The 21015-nt window shown below is 46.5% G+C and overlaps 1 protein-coding gene across 7 annotated transcripts in view; it reads left to right on the forward strand.

The window, feature by feature from the left end:
• Cfap57 (cilia and flagella associated protein 57) overlaps positions 1-21015 on the forward strand; it is a 73314-nt gene that overhangs the window by 6394 nt on the left and 45905 nt on the right. For 6 of the 7 annotated variants that reach the window (XM_087904669.1, XM_087904668.1, XM_087904671.1 and 3 more), the window contains exons 3-9: positions 2930-3246; positions 4814-5097; positions 7270-7477; positions 13262-13414; positions 17951-18090; positions 18801-18966; positions 19543-19656. In XM_087904669.1, coding sequence (XP_087760795.1) covers positions 2930-3246; positions 4814-5097; positions 7270-7477; positions 13262-13414; positions 17951-18090; positions 18801-18966; positions 19543-19656 — 1382 coding nt within the window. The remainder of the gene's footprint in view (positions 1-2929; positions 3247-4813; positions 5098-7269; positions 7478-13261; positions 13415-17950; positions 18091-18800; positions 18967-19542; positions 19657-21015) is intronic. The other variant, XM_087904674.1, reaches the window with a different exon arrangement.

Here is a 21015-nt window from a genome sequence, read left to right on the forward strand (position 1 = left end):
GCAGACTGGTATCAATGAGAGGGAAAACGCTTTTCCCAGCGCAGCCTCGCAGAAAGCACAGGAGTGAGCACGGTCCCCTTGCCTCCTCCAGACACGAACACATCCCCAGCTTTAACTTCTCACTATGCCATTTCCCTCCCAACCTTGCTCCAGTCCCAAGCTCCGCCCTCAGCTTCAGAATCTTATCCAACTTCTACACCCTTTTGCCCCCAAATTTTCACACTATGGAATTCACAGTATACATCCAAAATCCATCTTTTGTTTTTGTTTTTGCTTTTTGTTTTTTTCAAGACAGGGTTTCTCTGTGTAGCTTTGGAACCTGTCCTGGCACTTGCTCTGTAGACCAGGGTTAGCCTCAAACTCACAGAGATTAGCCTGCCTGTGCCTCCTAAGTGCTGGGATAAAAGGTATGCACCACCACTGCCCGGCTTGAGAGATCAGAATTTTTTTTTCAAAATCCATTTTTTTATTATTTCCTCTTTCCTCATGTTCTTTCCTTGCTGGATATTCAGACTCATGTTAAAGACATTATTACCAATGCAATGAAGTCCAGGCATAAGTATCCCGGTAAATATGTGTATAAATATGTAACTTTAATATACAAGTGGTGTTAGGAGTCAATGCTAGGCTAGCCAGTTTTATCTTTGAGAAATGGGAAGCCTTTTAGAGTCAAACTTCTTTTCTTCTTTTAAAAACTGTGTGTGCCTGTGTGAGTGTGCATGTGCCTGCAGAGGCTGGAAGGATACATCAGATCCCCTGGAGCTGAAGTCACAGGCAGTTTGAGCCTCCAAACTCAGGTAGAGGGACTCGAACCCAGGTCCTCTGGAAGAGCAGGAGACACTCTTAACCTCAGAGCCATCTCTCCAGACCCTTGTGTCTCTAATTATCCTTTCTCATATTGGGCCCAAGATAGATTGAAAACTTAAATGTAAATCAATCAAATTATTAAAATCTAGAAACAAATACACATAATGAAAGTTCAGTGACTCAGAAGGGCCAATTTAAGCAAAAGTCAACAGAGTCTAACTTATTCAGCTTGTACTCCAGCCCCAGCTTCCCACTTCTCAACAGAGCTCAGAAACCTCGATGTTGCTCATGCCTTCCCCCCAGTCAATCACTGAAGTCTGCTGGTTCCACCAATTAACATTTCCCTTGTCCCCCCTTTTCCGTGTCTACTGTTCCTGCTGCCTTCATATAGCATGGTGCTCCCATCACCTCTAGCCCTATGCATCCCCTGCTGACCAGCTCCCCTGCCTCCAGGACTGCCTTCCACACAGCTCCAGGGAAATCTTCCCACAACGCACATCTGACCCTTCACGAAGGTCCCCAGTGGCTCCTGTTGGCTCCCAGCAGCAGTCTGAGCTTTGTACAGGTGCCCCAGTGACCCAGAGCCTTGATCTTCTCTGACACAGCTGTTTCTCCAGCCTTCCTGCAGAAGTCCCGTGTGCTGGGCAGATGTGCTGCGGGACCACGTGCTCGTCCCTCCTGAGCTTGTGAAAGTAGCAGCAGGGAGCCCGTCACAGAGGGACCCCCACACAATCCTCTAGTGCATCTTCCCCTACCTCACTCAACTTCCCCATCTGAGCCCACATCCACAGCTGACCCATCCCTGTGCACAATGCCCAGGGCCCACAACACTTTGGGGCCTATGAAGATTTTACTTTGTATTAATGTGAGAGCAAAATGAATACAGCAATAATGATAATAAATCCAGCCTGAATTATATATGTGTCTATATTAGTGCAACCATAAAGTATATATAATTATATATGTATGTATAATAAACATGTATGTGTATATATTATATAGTATGCATATATATGTATATAATATACATATTCTATGTATACTATATAATATACATATATTCAATTCTATTTTATTTATTCAGTGTGTGTGTGTTCATGCTTGTACACCTGCATGCCATGGCATGTATATGAAGGTCAGAAGATAGCTTATAGGAATTTGTTACTTCCTTCTACCATGTGGGTTCTGGGAATCAAATTTCCATCATCAGCCTTAGCAGCAAGCACTATTACCCACTGAGCCGTCTTGCTAGCCCTATTTTTATTGTTTTTTTTAATTTTTATTTGTAATTATGTATATGGAGTTACAGGTGATTGTGAGCCACCTGATGTGGGTGCCGGGAACCTAACTCCAGTCCTGTGGAAAAGTCATCAATCCTGTTTTTATCATTTTTAACGAAGGAAGAGACCCAGAAAAGCAGAGTGGCCGCTGTGGCCCTACTGTGTGTCTGGACAAAGTGTTTGCACTTTGATTCTCACCACAGCTCTCATTTCCTGCCTGTTACTGCACAGCTGCAAGATGCTGGCCGCTTCCGGCTGTCGTCTAAACTCTAGGAACAGGGAAGGGAGCATGCAAGTGTCTCTGCTTATCAAGGAAGCACAAAGCTTCATCATAGACTTCCGCATCTGCCTAACTGCCAGACTGAGGAACTGAGTAGTTAGCATCCGGCCTCGACAGTAGAGTGCCAGATGCTGGATTCTCAAGGCATGGAGCCCCGTAGGATTAGAGCCTATCCCACCCTTGTCGGCCCATCCCTGGTCTCCCCTGACGCCCACACTGTGCTCCAGCGATCCATATCCTTGGGATTCCCCCACCGTCCTGCACCCTCTATTACAGCCATGCACTGCTCAGGCTCTTCCTGCCGTATGCAGCTTTTCCATCCTGTCTGGTCCTGACTCCAGAAAGATTCCTTAGCATCCTAACTGACCTAGTGAGGCACCCATTCCAGTCATTTTCACAGTTGCCTGCATACAGTTAAACCAAGGGATGGCCAAGGACTGATCTTTGATCTTTGCACATTCGTACATGTTTCTCCTCTGCCACTGGTGCCCCTTGCTAAGCCTGGTTGGACCTTGGTGGAAGCACTGTCTGCCCTCAGTCCCCCTTCTGCCTCCTTTTGCAGGCTCAGACAAGAGTCAGGGCATGCTGGCCTTGTCCATCAGTCCCAATCGGCGATACCTCGCTATCTCCGAGACTGTGCTGGAAAGACCTACCATCACTATTTACGAGCTGTCATCCATCCCTTGCCGGAAGCGCAAAGTCCTGAATAATTTTGACTTCCAAGTTCAAAAGTTTGTCAGCATGGCTTTCTCTCCAGACTCTAAATACCTGCTGACACAGACGTCGCCTCCAGAGTCAAACCTCGTCTATTGGCTATGGGAAAAGCAGAAAGTTATGGCCATTATTAGATCTGATGTTCAGAACAACCCCATCTACCAGGTACCCCCTGGCATGACACATGCCTTGCCCCATTGTAAAGCATGAACACCAGCTTTGTCCCACAGCACTCATTTCTCCCATGTGTTTTAACCCTGAGCTTCTCAAGAAGCACATAAAGCATAGGTAGTTATTGTCCCATCTTAGAGGTGAGGGGCTCAAGGCTCTAAGAGGCCAAGTAGCTCATCCCAGACTGCAGAAGTGAGAGACAGGGCCAGGTATTCCCCAACTCTGTCATCTGCTTTCTTCCCCATGGCCCAGAACTACGTCCAGCACAGGTCAGACCCAGCTGTGGTGTCTAAAATTGACTCTCCATGGTTCCGGCCCCTTTGCAGTAGACTTATGGACAGTCAGAGGATTTCAGGAATGCCATATAAAGTAGTTGATTTGGGTTTTTATTTTGTTTAGGAGGAATGCTATTTTTTATCTTAAAAAAGGTTGCGACTACATAGCTCAGGCTAGCCTCCCAAGTGCTAGGACTAGAGGTGGATGCCGCCATGCTCAGTGGAAAGGTAGATGTGTAAGAAACTGTATGTTACAGTTGTGTGGAGAACAGAATTTTCTCTTGTGGTTTCAGGACAGAGTGAAGTCCCACTAGGAAACTGGTGGGTTGACAGCTTGGGCAGTAAGTTCCAGATTTTATACCTCTGTCCAGCATCTTGTACTCATTTTCACAAGTTCAAGAAGTCTGTACTGTCCAAGTTCACAGATACTAGCTCATCAGAGCCTTGAACATGCATCATTCATCTCTCAGAGGTTGATGTGTGGGCCAGGGCACCGCCAGCCAAACACTCATGTACCTTCTTAATACAGGGACAGTAAGAGTGTTGATGGCCAAATCACAAAGACAGGGAGAACTGATTCACCCAGGCCATAGTGTCCCAGTGATGACCCCTTCTCAGAGCAGAGAGCACCTCCTCTGCAGAAGATCCAGTGAGCATATACTGGACATCCCCTATGCACCTAACCCAAGGACACAGACTCGGCAGCAATGTACCCCAAGCTGCTTTCTGTCTAGTGAGGGCGGCAGGTTAACTACCATTAGCATGTGCTGGGATCAGGGCTCCAGCTGAAGGAGACTGATCTGGTGGGAGACCACATCATCCCCTGATGTGCACTTTCTTCCCCCTGGACAGGCCTCCAGACACCCGCTCAGCCCCGTGACTCTTTTTCCAACTGAACTTCATTCCCTCGTGCTGACCCAGATTATAGCTCTGCACATACAAGAAGACATGCTAGCGCATGCCTGTAATCACACCACTCAGGAAGTTGAGGCAGAAGGCATATCCTTTTAAGGCCACTCTGGGGTACATAGTGAGTTCAAGGCCAGCCTGAGCTACACAAATGAAAAAGATTGTTTATTCTACTTTAAAAAATTGTTGACCAATATTTCATCCAGTAGATGTAGATGTGTATCTTTATCAAATATAATATAAAATTCCATGATTTTGTGATATGTACAAGATATTATGAACTACCTAAAGTGAATATTGGCTGGTAAAGTGGTGAATAATCCCATCGAGAGTCAGCCTATCTTTTTATTTTTCTGTTATCTCCTGACATTTTGCAGGTCAGCATCAACCCCCAGGATAATACTCAAGTTTGTGTCACTGGGAATGGGATATTTAAGCTTCTCCGCTTTGCTGAAGGAACCCTAAAGCAAACCAATTTCCAGAGGGGAGAATCCCCAAACTACCTAGCCCATGCCTGGGTGTCTGATGATAAGATCATCGTCGGCACTGACACCGGCAGGCTCTTCCTCTTTGAATCTGGAGATCCACGCTGGGAGACGAACATAATGGTCAAGGAGCCCACTAGCTCCAGGAGCCTGGAAGTCATCCATGAGTCAGAGAGGTAATAGCGCCTTCTGCTGGGCTAGTGCCCACCCTCGTGGGCTTCTCCCGAAGCCTCTCACTGAGGCCGGAGAGATGTCTCAGCAGTTTAGAGCATGTGCTGCTCTGACAGAGGACACAGGTGTGGTTCCCAGCACCCACAAGGCGGCTCACAACCATTCCAGGGCATCTGGCGCCCTCTTCTGGTCTCTGAGGGCACCACGTACCCATGCAATACACTTACATACATACAAGCCAGACACCAATAGACAGAAACTGAGAACAAAGAAATCTTTTTAAGTTACTTACACCCTCTCCACCTTGAAAACCAACTATGCCCATTTCATCCTATTTTAGCAATCTCTATTCAAGCACAAACCCAACCATTATGACCATGGTCTAAATACAAGTCTTTTATTTTTATGGCTAATCTCATTTTATACAGTTCAGAATGACAAGTCTTCAAAATTGTAGATTTTTCCAAAAGCATGTCTTCTTTTTTTTTTTTCCAAGACAAGGTTTCTCTGTAGCTTTGGAGCCTGTCCTGGAACGCCAGTAGATAAAGCTTGTAGACCAGGCTGACCTTGAACTCACAAAGCTCTGCCAGCCTCCTGAGAGCTGGGGATTAAAGGCGTGCACCACCACCGCTCAGCCTCAGAGCCCTGGTGGTGTGCAAAGCTCCCGGCCAGGTACTGGAAACACAGGCCCTCAGGTGGTGACAGTTGAATGGGAGGCAACTGTGAGCAAAGGGGACAAGGAAGTAGACTAGGACAATCAGATAAAGGGCTGTGTGGTAACGGGGTACAGGGGAGGGGGTTGCCCCATAACAGCAGTGGTCACATCTCACACGTGGCAGACTGTGCCGTGGATGTGACAGACACTGCTGACAAGCGCGAGTGAGTCCTGTCCTTCCCAGATCATTATCAGCATCATGCCGGCTTTTATAGGCCGGGGGGCCAGAGGCTAAGATCTCAGCACTGCTGTATGACAGGACTAGAATTCCATTTCCCTTCTCTCTGAGCCCAGAGCCCCACTTCCCCGCCACCTGGCACCCTGTGGGTTCTTCCTCCCAAGTAACTACTGGTCCCCCCTCCATTGCCACAATCTCTCCCCATGCCAGTTGGCACCTCCTTATTTTGTGTCTTGTGAAGGGCTTTCTAAGAAATTCTTGATGGAATCGTTTCCCCCTTCACTAGGTACTACTTCCCTTAGGTAGTTCAGGTTATCCCTTATATACCACAGAAGCTTGGGATTTTATAATAACATTTGATGAAGAAACATGTCTACATCTGCTCTATGCACAGTGTTTTGGTGGGTTCAGGACCCAGCACAGAAGCCCCTTAGCTCAGTCCTGGTAGCACCGCCTCCCTCCCCTCCTGGAAAGGAGTGTCAGGTCTCTTCTCTGGGTTCCTTGCATAACCAGTGCATTTTCTTGTTTCTTGTGTGCTCAGTTAGAGTAATTCTGTTTGTCTGCCCCCTACCCCAATACGCATGCTCACCTGTTGCTGTTTATCCTGGAGAACCCAACTAAGGGCACTCGGCTTCTACTCACCTAAAGCGGTGCACCTCTTCAGTTTCTGCCCTCGGAAAGCCTCTATTGCTTGTGGCATGCCTAGCTGCCCCTTAACAGTCCTCAGCACATGGGCCCGAGACTTGGAGCTTCTGGATGCAAGGACTGTACTGATCTTATTTACTGTTGTTTCACGGAGCCCTTATAATGCTAACATTTATGAGCAGGTATAAATATTTATTATATGAGTGAATGGATGAAAAGAGAGACCTGGGTTCAAATCTCAGCTCTGCCAGGCTGTATTCAGTCCCCTGAACCACTTATTTCTAAACAAAAGTTAAGAATCGGCATCCTCCGTCTAGCAGGCATACTCACTGTGCTGGGTAGAGTTCCCAAGACAAGTGGCAGCATTTGACCCTGAGAAAGATCAGTGGGTGGCGTCTCTCACAACCAAGGATATACCCCATGCCACTCTCAGAAGACAAGGTCTCCTTTTGTGGCTTCCATACTGAAACTCACGCTGTAGACCAGGCTGGCCTTTGACTCATGGAGATCCGCCTGCCTCTGCTTCCTGTGTCCTGGAATGAAATCTGTGTGCCCCCACTCTTCCTTCCCACCTCCAGAGCGCAATGCTTCTCCTTGGGGTTGCCTCCGATAACACTCTGTGCTCTTTTCCTCTTCCAGCCTGATCGAGTTTCCACAACCCAGCTCCCCGATCCCCTCCTTTGAACAGATTGTGGCAACCACTTACGCCCACCACATGTCCATGCCCCAAGTGTTTGCCATCGCCGCCTATTCCAAGGGGTTTGCCTGCTCCGCTGGGCCGGGGAGAGTGCTGCTGTTTGAGAAGGTGGAAGACAAGGATGTTTACCGAGAGAGCAGGGAAATCCGGGTAAGGCGAACACAAATGGGGTCCTTGAGGGCATTGTTCTGCAGCAGCCGTGCTCTGACAGCATTTCGACAGGAAGAACTGGGGAGAGAAAGAGACAGAGAGCCCCACCCTGAGAAACTAGGGGTGGGTAAACTGGGTTGGTAAAACTGGATTTAGAAGTAGCAGGATCTGGATTTAAGTCCTATGAGGAAATGTGTCTAAGTAATGAAGACAGACTTCCTCTCTGAACCCTGGGATCCCATAACCCTCCCGTCATTATATCTATATGTGTTCCGTTGTTGTATAAGCATACTGCCCAGCACACACATTTATGGAATAAATGATACAGAACTGACCTGGACCAGCAAGTTGTTCTTCAATGACAAAGCCCTGAGGGAGAAGACCAGGAGATGAGGAAATAAGAGGATAGGAAAGTTGGAATCAGGGAGTCTTACGTTGATGGCTCATGTAAGCAAACTTATTAAGAAGTGCAACATCTTATACACAGCTTGCAGAGGGAAAACAGGACAGAGTCAGCAGAAAACTATCACACAGTGGAATGGAGTCAGCAGGAAGCTAGTCAAGAAGGTAGCACAAAGGAAGCACAGGATATCTCAAGTGCATCAAAGATCAAGCACTCAACAGCCATGGGACTGAAAACCACAGTCCTTCAAGGGGGGAAAGGTCAAGACCTCAGGACCCAGAAAACTGCAGTTTCCCCAAGACCTGGCCCTAGGCCATTACTGGCTTTGGCTGACATGTGCCTGGCTTTCGAGAAGGTTACTTCATATATCAGAATCCCGGGGAAAGTCTCAGGGCTACCCTGGCCCTCAACACAGAAAGCTGTGGGCACAGACACAGTACAACAGCTTGGGGCAGAGCCCAGAAGGCTCCTTGGGATTTGATGCTCTTCTTGAGCGATCTTAGAAAATAAAGAGGACACAAACCAGGACTCCAGGTGGCGACAACAGCTCAAGCAGAAACACCATGGCAGCATAGGGGGAGGCAATGGTGTGTTTAGGATATGCCCTGTACAAAGGAAGGGAGGGGCACTGTGGCCAGTGAAAGGCAGCAAATGCCAGTCTGTAACATAACTTCAGCAGCCCGCAAGGATTTGGGGTGGAAAGGGTTATGTTTAAGAAAACTTGATCTACCCATGATACATAGCATCAGAAACGAATCTATGAGTTATTGGCTGAAATGAGCTATTGAACCTACCAAAGCTATGTTTCTCAGTTTAGAGCATGACGTGATAACCCCCATGAGAGGTGGAGGTAGAAGGGATGAGCTGGGAGGCTGTGTAGATCCCTATGTACACTGCCTGGTACTCGGTGTTCAAAGAATAGCAGTGGCCACGTGGCCTATAACCAGGAATCAGTGGAGAGCTGTTTGGTTAGTGTAACCGAAAGCTAGTGAGGCCCAAGATCGCAGCCATGGGTAGCAAGGGCAAAGGAAAGAGAGATGTCTTGTGAAGACTAATTCTGGGCAGAGGTGGGAGGAGTACTCTCAACGAGCACCCAGAAATGATGTCCAGGCTTTGAAGTGGGAAGCCTGGGAAAGAGGCCAGAAATAGGGAAACCGGAGAAAGAACAAGGAGTGTGGGAAATGAGAAGGCACAGGCTGACACAGTGGTAGTTTACTTAGCCCAGAAGAAATGTAGCAGGTGTCTATCAAACGTTTGCTGGGCCTGGCAGGCTCAGTGTGGGGCCTAGACACATGGGGAGAAGTCAACACATGAGGAGCCCCAGCTCAGAATTCAATAAGCAGAGAAGCAAAAATGAAGAGGATGTCGGATGAGAACAACCCAGGGGAGAAAATACAGCCAAGAGGGAGCCAGAAGCCAGAGGGTCTCTGTCCCAGAACCATCCGGGGACTGTCTCTCCAAGGAAGGTAGCAGTTGATCAGAAATCAGAGCAAAGTGAACCAGCTGGAAATGTGGGCTTGAACACTGGCAGGAAACCCTCTGTACACACAGAGAAAGAACAGTTTCATGTCCTGACATACATAGCCTACTACCTAGTTCCCAGTGCCTTGCTCCCTCTTTCTTAAATACCTAGTATTACACTTAGAGACACTACCACTGTTTTCACTGAAAACCCCATGTTAGGGTAGAATCACTAAGAGATAAAGATATAGAAAAATAGGGAACTGGAGAGAGCTCAGTAGAAAAGCTCTTGTTGTTCAAGAATGATGAGCTAGGTTCAGATCACCAGCGCCCATACAAAAGGCAGGTGCAATAGTGTGCACCTGTAAGCCCCAAGCTGAGGGAGGACGGCAGAGACAGTTGCATCCTGACAGCTGGTTGGCCAGACAATCTAGCCAATCAGTGAGCTCTGGGTTCAGTGACAGACTCTGCCTCAAAAACTGCAGTGGAGAGCAATAGAGGGGTGCTGCTGTGAGGACCAGCCCCCCACAGCTCAGTGGCTGAGAAGAGCCCCGGAGTCAGCAAATTAACCTCTCAACTTGACTTTTCTGAGGGAGTAACATTAACTCTCTGGGGCCTGTGGGAAAAATCACGCGCATGCACACACACACCCCTTTAGGGTCTTTCTATCCCCTCTCTCTCATCTCTTTATTTTTTTTCTTACCTCTATATTTCTTTTCTTACCTCTATCCAGGTGTATCCCTTCTGTGTGTCATTAATTTTTCCATTACAGCTTATATACCCCAGCAAAATCTTTCAGTCAACATAAAAATTACAAGTGATTGATTATAATGAATACAGGTGAAAAATAACATGCTTTTCATTTCCCTTACATGATTAAACATTTTACATACCACAAGTGAAAAAAATTATCCCCAAGAACCCACACACATTCATGTTCAAGCACTTGTTACAGATTAACAGAGTAAAAGTAAATAAGGTATTTTCTCAGCCAGTTCTTTTATTGGCAGGCTGCATATTGTGGTTACAAGGAAAGGATCAATTGCTTTATTATTTATCATAAATGGTAATCTTATTTTAAAAAATCTCAAAATATAAACTTTTATATATCAAAAACAATCAGTCAGCTTTACTTTCAATCCTCAGGGTGCACACACATTCAACAAGAGTTTTTTAAATCAGGAAGCAGAGGGCAAAAATGGATACAAGGAATTAATCATCACTTTTAATCAACCAACCCATCCTATAAAGAAAGGCACATCAGCTAATAATAACTGGGCTGTCTTTATTCTTGTTTCTTGACCTCAACAAGTCCCTCATTCAACTGTGTGCCTTTCTAAACTTTTAACTGTTCCCCAAGATTTTCTATCTCAGGGCCATTAACAAAAACATTGTAACCTAACCTTAAGTCGTTATTTAAAGCTTTGTCTTAGCTATGATACACACTGAAACCTGTGAACATATCTGCCAAAAACTAATATTAAAAAACTTAAGCTACGGGGGTTGGAGAGATGGCTCAGTGGTTAAGAGCATTGCCTGCTCTTCCAAAGGTCCTGAGTTCAATTCCCGGCAACCACGTGGTGGCTCACAACCATCTGTAATGAGGTCTGGTGCCCTCTTCTGGCCTGCAGACATACACACAGACAGAATATTGTATACATAATAAATAAATAAATAAATAACTTAAGCTAACCTTATTTCTAGGACACAATTGTTTCCCTTAGTCGTTCACCTAAGCCACAGTCTATGTGGCCCCTCAAGAGAAACTCTTAGGTCCTAACTGTGTGACACTTCCTTGTTCTCATTTTCTGTCCTCTGCAGCCCCTGCTTTATCAGAGGTAGAGCAACACCATATCCTACCTTTATCTATATCAATGTTCCCACTAAACTAACCTCTATCAAAATCCCTTCCTGTATTTATTTAAAACCCTCAATTTTCAAAATTCTATTTAAACTAACACTAAAATCATTGCTTCAGTTAAACAGTACATCTTAAGATGAAAGCATCTTCATAATAATCCATGAATAAAAGTCCTCAGTACAACAGAATATTTCCATGAGATAATCACACTACATTAAAGGCAGTGGGAATCCTCCACACTCACCCCCATTCACACCATGCCAGATACCAGAGAAAAACGGCAGTGGCAAGCATGCAAAGAGACATTCTGGAACCAAAGCCCTCAGCCTTACCTATCAGAGATTCACCCATCCGTGCTTTGCTTTCTGGTGGGCCGATCTCCTGAAGTCAGTTGCCACCTGCTGCTCCTCTGACATGGTCACTGGCAGAGGAAGATACCCAGTGTCAACTTCTGACCTTCATATATATGAACACACACTGGTGCGCACACATACACCTCACAAGCACACAAAGAAAGAAGGGGGAAGAAAGAAAGAAGGAAGTAAGGAGAGAGAAGGAGAGAGAGAGAGAGAGAGAGAGAGAGAGAGAGAGAGAGAGAGAGAAGAAGAAGAAGAAGAAGAAGAAGAAGAAGAAGAAGAAGAAGAAGAAGAAGAAGAAGAAGAAGAAGAAGAAATAGAGAGAGGGAGGAAAGGAGTAGGAAATGAATAGGGAAAATAAAGAAAAATAAAGAAGACCAAGGGGCCCATTGCTCATTTACTTTCTCATTTAACACATATCTGCTGTGCTCCTGCCGTGGGGGCAGATCTCACACTTGGTGGCTGAGACACAGTGGAGTCAGGTATGACCCCTTCTCTACAGGAACTTACTGTATTTGGAGAACAGGGCCACACCCATGCATTTACTGCATCCATCCATAATTGCTTCCAGTCATGTCTTGCATCCATCTCTCCCCTGCATGTCTGCTATACTCCAGGCCCCTATGCACACACCGGGACACAGCAGTGCAGCAGCATGGACAGGGTCCTCAGCCCAGAGCTCCCATCCAACTTTGCACAGTGTGATAAATGTGACAAGATGGGGTTCCCAGGGGCTATTGGCACATTTTGGAGATACCTGTCTCCGTAACAAAGGGTGCTCAGGGAAGGCTTGTGGAGTGAGGGGTGAGGGACACATGAACATGGGCAGGGCTTTGTCCAAGCATAGGGAGCCAAGAACAAGAACCCAGTGTCCCATGCCCCAGAGACCCACAGAGTGTAAAAACACCAAGGCGGTGTGACTAGGTAGAGGTTTCGGTGTTGAGCAGACCCCCCATCTTCCTGAGCATTTGTCAGGGAACAACACAGGCTCTAAGACAGTGGTTCTCAGCCTTCCTAATGCTGTGACCCTTCAACACAGTTCCTCATGGTGTGGGGACCCCCAACCATAAAATTATCTCATTGCTACTTCATAATTGTAACCTTCCTACTGTTATCAATTGTAATGTAAATAGCTGATATGCGAGCCCAGTGGGGTCATGACCACTGCTCTAAGAAACTAAGACCTGGGCAGGCTGGCCAGTGAGGGAAAGGAAATCTAATTTTATTTTGTCTCATTGGGAACAACAGCTCCTCTCCAAGCCTACTGGAGGCAGCAGTGAACCCTTCTTCTTCTCCTTAACCTTTTTGCCCACCCCATATTGTAAAGGGGCCACCACATCCCTTCAATGCCCTGAAGTACACACAGGGATGCTGGGTGCCAAGCGAGCCCATGCCCTGGGTTTTCAACAGGTGGGTGCTGGCGCGGGTTTAAACGGGGATCTCAATGTGAGGTCCTGGCCCACTAATTCCCACAAGTGCAGCTTTCTTGCTATTCAGATGCTAGTTGTTGCAAAATGAACACCTGGTGCTATTTAAAACTGACGGAAGCAGAGACACACCAGTCCTCCCTTCTCCAGACCCAGGAGAACTCAGGGCAGTGGCTTGGTCAGGAGTCTGTGAATGGAACCTTTATAACCAGGGACATGCTGGCGATGTGGGACCATGGCTGAAAGGAACTGATGGCTGTCTTGTGCCTTGAGCAGATCCCTACGGACCCACAAAGCAATGACCCAAGTCAGTCGGACAAACAGGACGTTCTGTGCCTGTGCTTCAGCCCGTCAGAAGAAACCCTGATCGCCAGCACCAGCAAGAACCAGCTCTACTCCATCACCATGTCCCTGACAGAGATCAGCAAGGTGAACTTCCTCCAGGGGCATGAGTCCCCTTCCAGTCCACACTGAGATGCCCACCCATCAGAGGCTGCTCACCATGTGTATAGTTTTACACAAAGCTGTGTGGTTCATGCACCCAGAAAACCTGAGTGTGCCAAAGTGCTTTGGTTGGGAGTTGGGGGTGGGGAGAGGTGAACATGTCTTGATGTTGTCTATCAAATTCAAATCCCACATGTCCCGCTAGAAGTTGCATTTTTTCAAGGATATTAGTCTACTACCATACTTATCCACAGCCCAAAGATGTGTATATAATCTTCATGGTTGTTGGGGTTTTTTTGTTTTTTTTGTTTTTTTTTTGGCTTGTTTTGAAATTGCAAAGGAAACGACCATAAAACACTCCAGACATTATAACCAAAAAGTACCGTGGACAATGAAGCTCACACTGATCGCTGCACACTTCATCAGTAAAACAGCAGTCCAGACATGTGTCCCCTCGCAGCATGGACTCAAACACACAAAGGGAAGAAAATAGACCACTGGAACATGAATTCTAATTGGTATTAATAATAAAAACCCAGAGTCAGATATAGGGATTAATGCTGAAGATCAGAGAAACAGAGCGCCAGCCACTAGAGAATTCTTACCTCTACCATGCTTAGCCCAAAGGGACAATCTTGTCCTCAGACTGCATCTCCAGACTTCATCTGTCTCTACCAAAACTCAGACTGCACTGAGCTTCTGTCTCCTCCCACCTTATATTCCTCTCTCCACCCAGACATATCACTTCTGTCTCCACCTCCCTAGTGCTGGGATTAAAGACGTGTGACTCCCGAATACTGAGATTAAAGGTGTGTGCCACCACTGCCTAGTTTCTAATGGCTTAACTCTGGCACTCTGATCTTCGGGCAAGCTTTATTTGTTCAAACAAACAAACAAACAAAATAATTACTACAGACCATCTATAATCTCAGCTGAGAATTTTAACATATCCTTTTCAGTCATATTTTGGGGGATGTTTTTATTGCTGTTTTTTGTTTTTTCTGAGACAGGGACTCATATAGCCCTAGTAGCTAAGAATGGCCTTGGGTTTCTTACATTCCTGCTTCTACCTCTGTGGTGCGGACATCACTTCTCCCATTCATACCATTCTGGGGGTCAAACCCCAGATTTCAAGTATGTGCTAGGCAAACACTCTACCAGCTAAGCTCCATCTCTTTCCCAGTGGTGGTTTATAGTAGCCTCATTAGTCAGAGATGAACAAGCAGTGCTGTAGTTAATTATGGAGTTATCCATCACCTCATAGAGAACAGCCCATACCATACCCTTTAACAGTCATCCCTCCACTTTCCCTCCCACCGCAGTCCTAACTAAGTGCTGATCTATTTTATAGATTATAGATTTGCTTATTCCAGATACTGTATATAAACAAGATCATACAACATGATCATAGTGGCAAAAGAGTGTCACTAGTTGGGACCAAGTATTCAAACACATGAGCCTAAATATTTAAACCATGAGGTTTGAAAAGAGAAAATATGGGACTGGAGAGATGGTTCAACAGTTAAGAGCACTGGCTGATCTTCCAGAGGACCTGGGTTCAATTCCCAGCACCCACATGGCAGCTCATAACTGCCTGTAACATTCAGGGGATCCAACACCTTCACACAGATATACGTGCAGGTAAAACACAAATGCACATGAAATAAAAATAAATAAATTTTAAAAGATAAAATATTATGAAATAGTCACCATGGAAATTCAAAAAGGAAACGCATTGCAGGGCATAAGCAGACCATCCTAAGTCCCGACTGGAGGCTCCTGGCCATGGATTCTGAGGGAGACCAGTGAGCCTCCTGGGCTAGTCCCATCATTCCACAGCTACTGGGCCTACAGGGAGAAAATAATTGCTTCCCTTGTGAGAAAAAAAAAAAGTGTGAGTGTATTTAAAAGCTAATAAGAATTAGCAGGTAGAAACACTGTTGTCAGCCATACTGAGGGCAAAAGGATTAACAGGCACAGCACCTCTGTCTCAGACAGGAATGCTGGGAGGAGCGGGTGTGTGTAAATTCATGAGAAGGAAAGCCCAAGAGTGAGTGGGAATTGTCATCTCAGCCTTTGTCTTGGCTTGGGAACAGCCCTAGTGTGTGTTTACCTCATTTGGTTTTCCACCCATCTCTTCCCAGAGAAAATGCCTCCTACCAGACCACACACCCAACATTCATGTGCTAATGGAACTCACACAATAAGTGCAGTCTCTTTGGAGAGAAATTTGGCATTGCTTGCTAAGATGCTTAAACACATTCATAGCAGGCTGGGTGTTGGTGGCCCACGCCTTTAATGCCAGCACTTGTGAGTGCAGGCAGGTCTCTATGAGTTCAGGGCAGCCTGGCCTACAGAGTTAGTTCTAAGACATCCAAGGCTACACAGAAACCCTGCCTCAAAAGCAAACAAACAAAACCAGTCATAGCGTTTATCCAGAAGCACCTTTTTTTTCACTTTTTTTTTTATTTTTGCATTCAAAAATTTACACTTCCTCCCCTCATCCCATTCCCCTCCCGCTCCCCCACTCTCACTCCTCCCTCCCCCTTCCTCCTTAAGAGAGGGCAGGGAACCCTGCCCTGTGGGAAGTTCAAGGCCCTCCCCCCTACATCCAGGCCTAGGAAGCTGTGCATGCATATAGACTAGGGTCCCAAAAAGCCAGTACATGCAGAAGAAACAAGTCCCTGTGCCTTTATCAATGGCTTCTCAGTCAGCCCCCATTGTCAGCCACATTCAGAGAGTCTGGTTTGGTCGCATGCCCGTTCAGTCCGGTCCAGCTGAATTTGGTGAGCTCCCATTAGAACAGGCACACTGTCTCGATGGGTGGATCAACCCTCGCAGTCCTGACTTCCTTGCTCGTCTTCTCCCTCCTTCTGCTCTTCAGTTGGACCTTGGGAGCTCCGGCCGTTGCTCTGATGAGGGTCTCTGTCTCTATCTCCATCCATTGCTGAACGAAGATTCTATGATGATATTCAAGATAATCATCAACGTGATAGTGGGGCAAGGACAGATCAGGCACCCTCTCCTCCACTGCCCAGGGTCCTAGCTGGGGACATCCCCATGGAAACCTGGGATCCTCTCTAGAGCCAAGTCTCTTGCCAACCCTAAAATGGCTCCCTTAATGTAGATACCTTCTTCCCTGCTCCTATATCTGCCTCCATTTCCACCCTCCCAAGCTCTCCCCAGTCTTTCCCTTCTCCCTTCTCTCTCCCCCTCTCCCCTTCTCCCAACCCCACCCCCATAAGCATCTCTTAAGGAAGTGATGAGAGGTACACAAGGACTTATATGTAAGGATACTCAGTCTGTAGTGTTACTCTCAAAGCCATGCGAATGTCCCCACAGAATCAAAATGCTTAAAGCCTTAGGACACTGGACTTATGTTGCCATTAAAATAATAAAATTTAAAACTTTATTTATGTATGCATAAGGGTGTTTTGCCTGCATGTATGTCTATATACCATGTGTGTGTCTGGTACTGTAGGAAGAGGGCATCAGATCCCATGGAACTGGAGTTACAGACCATTGCAAGCTACCATGTGGGTGCTGGGACTCAAAGATGGGTCCTCTGGGAGAGCAGCCAGTGATCTTAACAACTGAGCCATCTCTCCAGTCCAGAAAATTATATGTGTGTGTATGTGTGAGTAATATTTTAGTAATTGTTCAAGGATTTCAACAAATCTTGGTTATATTCACACCCATTTCTCTCCCCAACTCCTCCCGGATCCGTCCCCAACATCCCTCCCCCCACAACCCGCCTCCTGGCCTTCTGTCCTTTTGTTTGTTTTGTTTTGTTTTGTTTTGTTTGTTTGTTTTCCGAGACAGGGTTTCCCTGTGTAGCCCTGGCTGTCCTGGAACTCACTCTGTAGACCAGGCTGACCTCAAACTCACAGAGTTCTGCCTGCCTCTGCCTCCCAAGTGTTAGAGTCAGAGGCATGCACCACCATACTCAACCTGTCCTTATTTTTTTTTTTTTTAAAAAAAAAAAAAAGAGACTATCTTGAAGCACTTGTCCTGGTCCTCTGGTTCTTACAATCTTTCTGCCTCCTTTTCTGTGATGGTCCCTGAGCCTTAGCTGTGGGGTGTGGGGATGTGTTGTAGATGTATAGTTGAATGCGGGCACAGCAGGTCAGTCATTCTCTGCCTTTTGACCATTGTGGATTTCTGTAATGTTCTTTGTTGTCTGCAAACAAAGACGATTCTTTGACAGCAGTCAAAGTCAATGAGAGCTGCATTACCTGTGGGTATAAGGATCAGTATTTAGTGTTTAGAATGCAGTTAGAGATCATACAGGTTCAGAGGGAAATGGGCAATAATAGGTTCTCCTATAGGTTCCATGACCTCACCAATATTTTAAAATAACAGTATCTTAGGAAAACCACATGTAACATCAAAACAGTTTGCCTTAGCGTGGTTTCTGTGTGCACCAGCTAACTGAGGTTCCCAGGTACTGATAATTCATGGTGAAGGATATAGGCATCCTTTCGCTCACGCTGCTGGATCTCATTTCCCTGGTTTCTCCAGGGAGAGCCTGCCCATTTCGAGTACCTGCTGTACCCACTGCACTCAGCCTCCATCACTGGCCTCGCTACCTGCATCCGCAAACCCCTCATCGCCACCTGTTCTCTGGATCGCTCTGTCCGCATCTGGAATTATGAATCAAAGTAAGGAGGGAAAGGCTCGCTGCTGTCATGTGTACAAAATGTCAATCATTAAGCCTGTTTGTGCAGAGTGTTTTAATTAGAGAGGTTTACAATTCAACGACCAAAAGCATCCAGCTGGAAAAGCCTTTTATCAAATTAGTCACCTGTCTCCCAATCTCACATAGCTAGAAAATTACTCTCTGGTTTAGTAAATGTTTGCTATAAGCCAGACACTGCTCTAGACCATAGGAACATAGAGGTAAGCACTCCACATGCCTCACCGCTGTCCATTAATGCCTCTGTCCCTTCTGCTCTCCTGTCCTTTTCCTTTCCCCAGTTCCTCTTGCTGCAGGGATCTCCCTAGAACTTTGGCTCCTCCTCTATCTCCTCCTCACTGCCCCAGACACCCCAGCCCCCTACCAATAATAGGATCTCCAAACCCAGACTGCACCCAAATTCTGCTTTACTCTTATGTCCAAAGGGCTGCTGGGAGAAATGATTTGTGTAGTCCTTGTAATTCTCAGCCTCTCCGCTGGGCTTGGGTATGGTATTCTGACCGCTTTCCATGTTGGCTGTACTCCGTGCAATTATTCTTAGCTTTCAGCAGCCGGAGCCCAGAAAGCAGTCATTGCAAGCAATGAAATAGCTCAGATACACAAAAGCAAATAAAGTGGGAGACTTGTGAGGGCTCGGAGCTCGGCTCATAACTCAGTAACTGCTCTTTCTCACAGCACACTGGAGCTATTTAAGGAGTACCAAGAAGAGGCCTACACCATCAGCCTTCACCCGTCGGGACACTTCATCGTGGTGGGCTTTGCTGACAAACTCCGCCTCATGAACCTGCTCATTGATGATATCCGCCCTTTCAAAGAATATTCTGTCAGAGGATGCAAGGAGGTAAAGACTGTGGGACCAAAATCTGTCTGACGACACTTTGGGGACTTAAGACAGCAGCCAGTGCTCTCTCACCAAACTCGTGACGTGCACGGTTTCTGCCCACGCTTTTCTACACCCACCAAAATCATTTTGCTAGACCTAAAGCCTTGTGGGATTCCATCTGTGATCGGGCTGGGCATCTCAAGTAAGATTAGAGCAGAAAAGCAATCCCAAGATGAGTGTCCCAGTTGAGAGAGTAAAAGCAGAGCCCGGGAGGAGCCGAGGAAACAGTGTCACCAGTGAGATGCAGTTCCAGCCCATCAGCTTTATCTCAGGTGGCCTGAAGAAGCACAACAGTGATGGTCAAGCATCACCTCCCCATCTCCCCAGCCTGAAGCAGTGCTTCTGCAGACGCCATGAGGCTCAGTGATAGGAGCAGTGTAATAACCAGTAGCCACGGCAGCGTCAGGATGTTGGCGCTGAGCTACAGGATCGTTGGTGGTGTCTGGAAACAGCCCTTTCCCAGCCCCACCCCACCCAGAGTCCCCAGCCTCCTCCACTCAGATGCTCCCTTCTTTCTTCCCTCCCTCCCTGTAGTGTGCCTTTAGCAACGGAGGTCATCTCCTCGCTGCAGTCAACGGAAACGTGATTCACATTTTCACTACCACAAGCCTGGAGAACATCACCAACTTGAAAGGGCACACAGGGAAGGTAAGTCAGTGACCAGGGTAACAAGGGGCACTGAGACAGGCACTATGCTAGCCCAAGGGGACTCCTTTCCTGACAGGGCTCACAAAATACAAATTGCAGCTGGCTTAATGAAACAAAAGCCTGCGGGTGGCTTCCCTGAGGCTGGGAAGCTTGCAAAGGCTTCGTCCTGGGGAGTGGTAGGGATTACCCAGACAGAGCTGGTGTGACAGCCAGTGCATAGGAGAATACAAACCCCACAGACAGATGGCAGGGAGTGTCAGAGGCACTGAAGGGTTTGTGGGAAGGGGTATCAGGCTGACACACAGGTGAACTGAGATTGGAGAGATTTATGGGGCTTCTGATGCATAAAACCTTGTAGATCTTCTACAGATTTTATTCTATGTCTTCCTTGGTAGCCTTTTATTGAGTCCATTAAATAACTAAGGTTTATCTTTTAGAGGGGAAGACAGGATTAAGATGGAAGAAGAAACTGGCTTCAATGGGACTAGCCATTTTCACCATTTCAGTGGCTTTCACGGGAGCTTTGGGTTAGGAGATTGGCTCCTTACAGAAAAAGGAGGAAAAGCAAATGTCAAAGATAATAGGAGCCAGGTCAACATATTTGAAGAGAGGGATAAGTCTGTGGTTCACCTGGAATCAGAGGCAATGCTTTGAGTTTACGGCTTTTCAAGTGGGGAGAGGTAGGCAGACCCAGAAAGAGAGTCAGAAGCTGGTGCTCTGTGCACTGAAAGGGAACTCAAGTTCTGTACAATTTCTTCCCCACGACTGAAGTATAATGCATATTAAATCATTTTCAGTATTTTCAGTATTCCCCTAACCCAAAGATCAGACAAAACAGTTCAAAAGAAGAAAGGATAGTGCAGATCTATACCCTTCATGAAGGAGCCCTGAAGCCTAGCAGCTTACAATTGTTACAGATTGTGACCCAGTGGGGTTTTCCTAGGAATGCAATGCTGGTTTGACATAGAAAAACAACCAGCGCAATCCACTGTGTTAACAGCTAAATGAGGAAAACAGTTTCAAAGATAAACACTTTGACCTCAGATATTAGACTTAGCTCCAGTGAAATGTTAGATATAGGTCCATTCAGTTCTACCCTTTGTTGTGCCGTGTGTATTTTATTTACTTATGTTTGACTTTTTATGGTGTGGGGGGCCTTGAGTGTGGTAATCTGGAGATCATTTCTCTCCTCTATCATGTGGGTCCCTGGAATCATATTCAGGTCGTCAGAGTTGATAGCCAGCCCATTTACCCTCCAAGCCAACTGCTGGCCCTGTATTTTATTTTAAAAAGTCAATCTTGCCAGTCCTGTATCTTATTTTCATTACACATCCTATAGTACGTTGAGGTGGGTGGCTG

The sequence above is a fragment of the Myodes glareolus genome, chromosome 3 (genome assembly GCF_982192425.1).
Source record: "Myodes glareolus chromosome 3, mMyoGla1.1, whole genome shotgun sequence".
NCBI lineage: Eukaryota > Metazoa > Chordata > Mammalia > Rodentia > Cricetidae > Myodes > Myodes glareolus.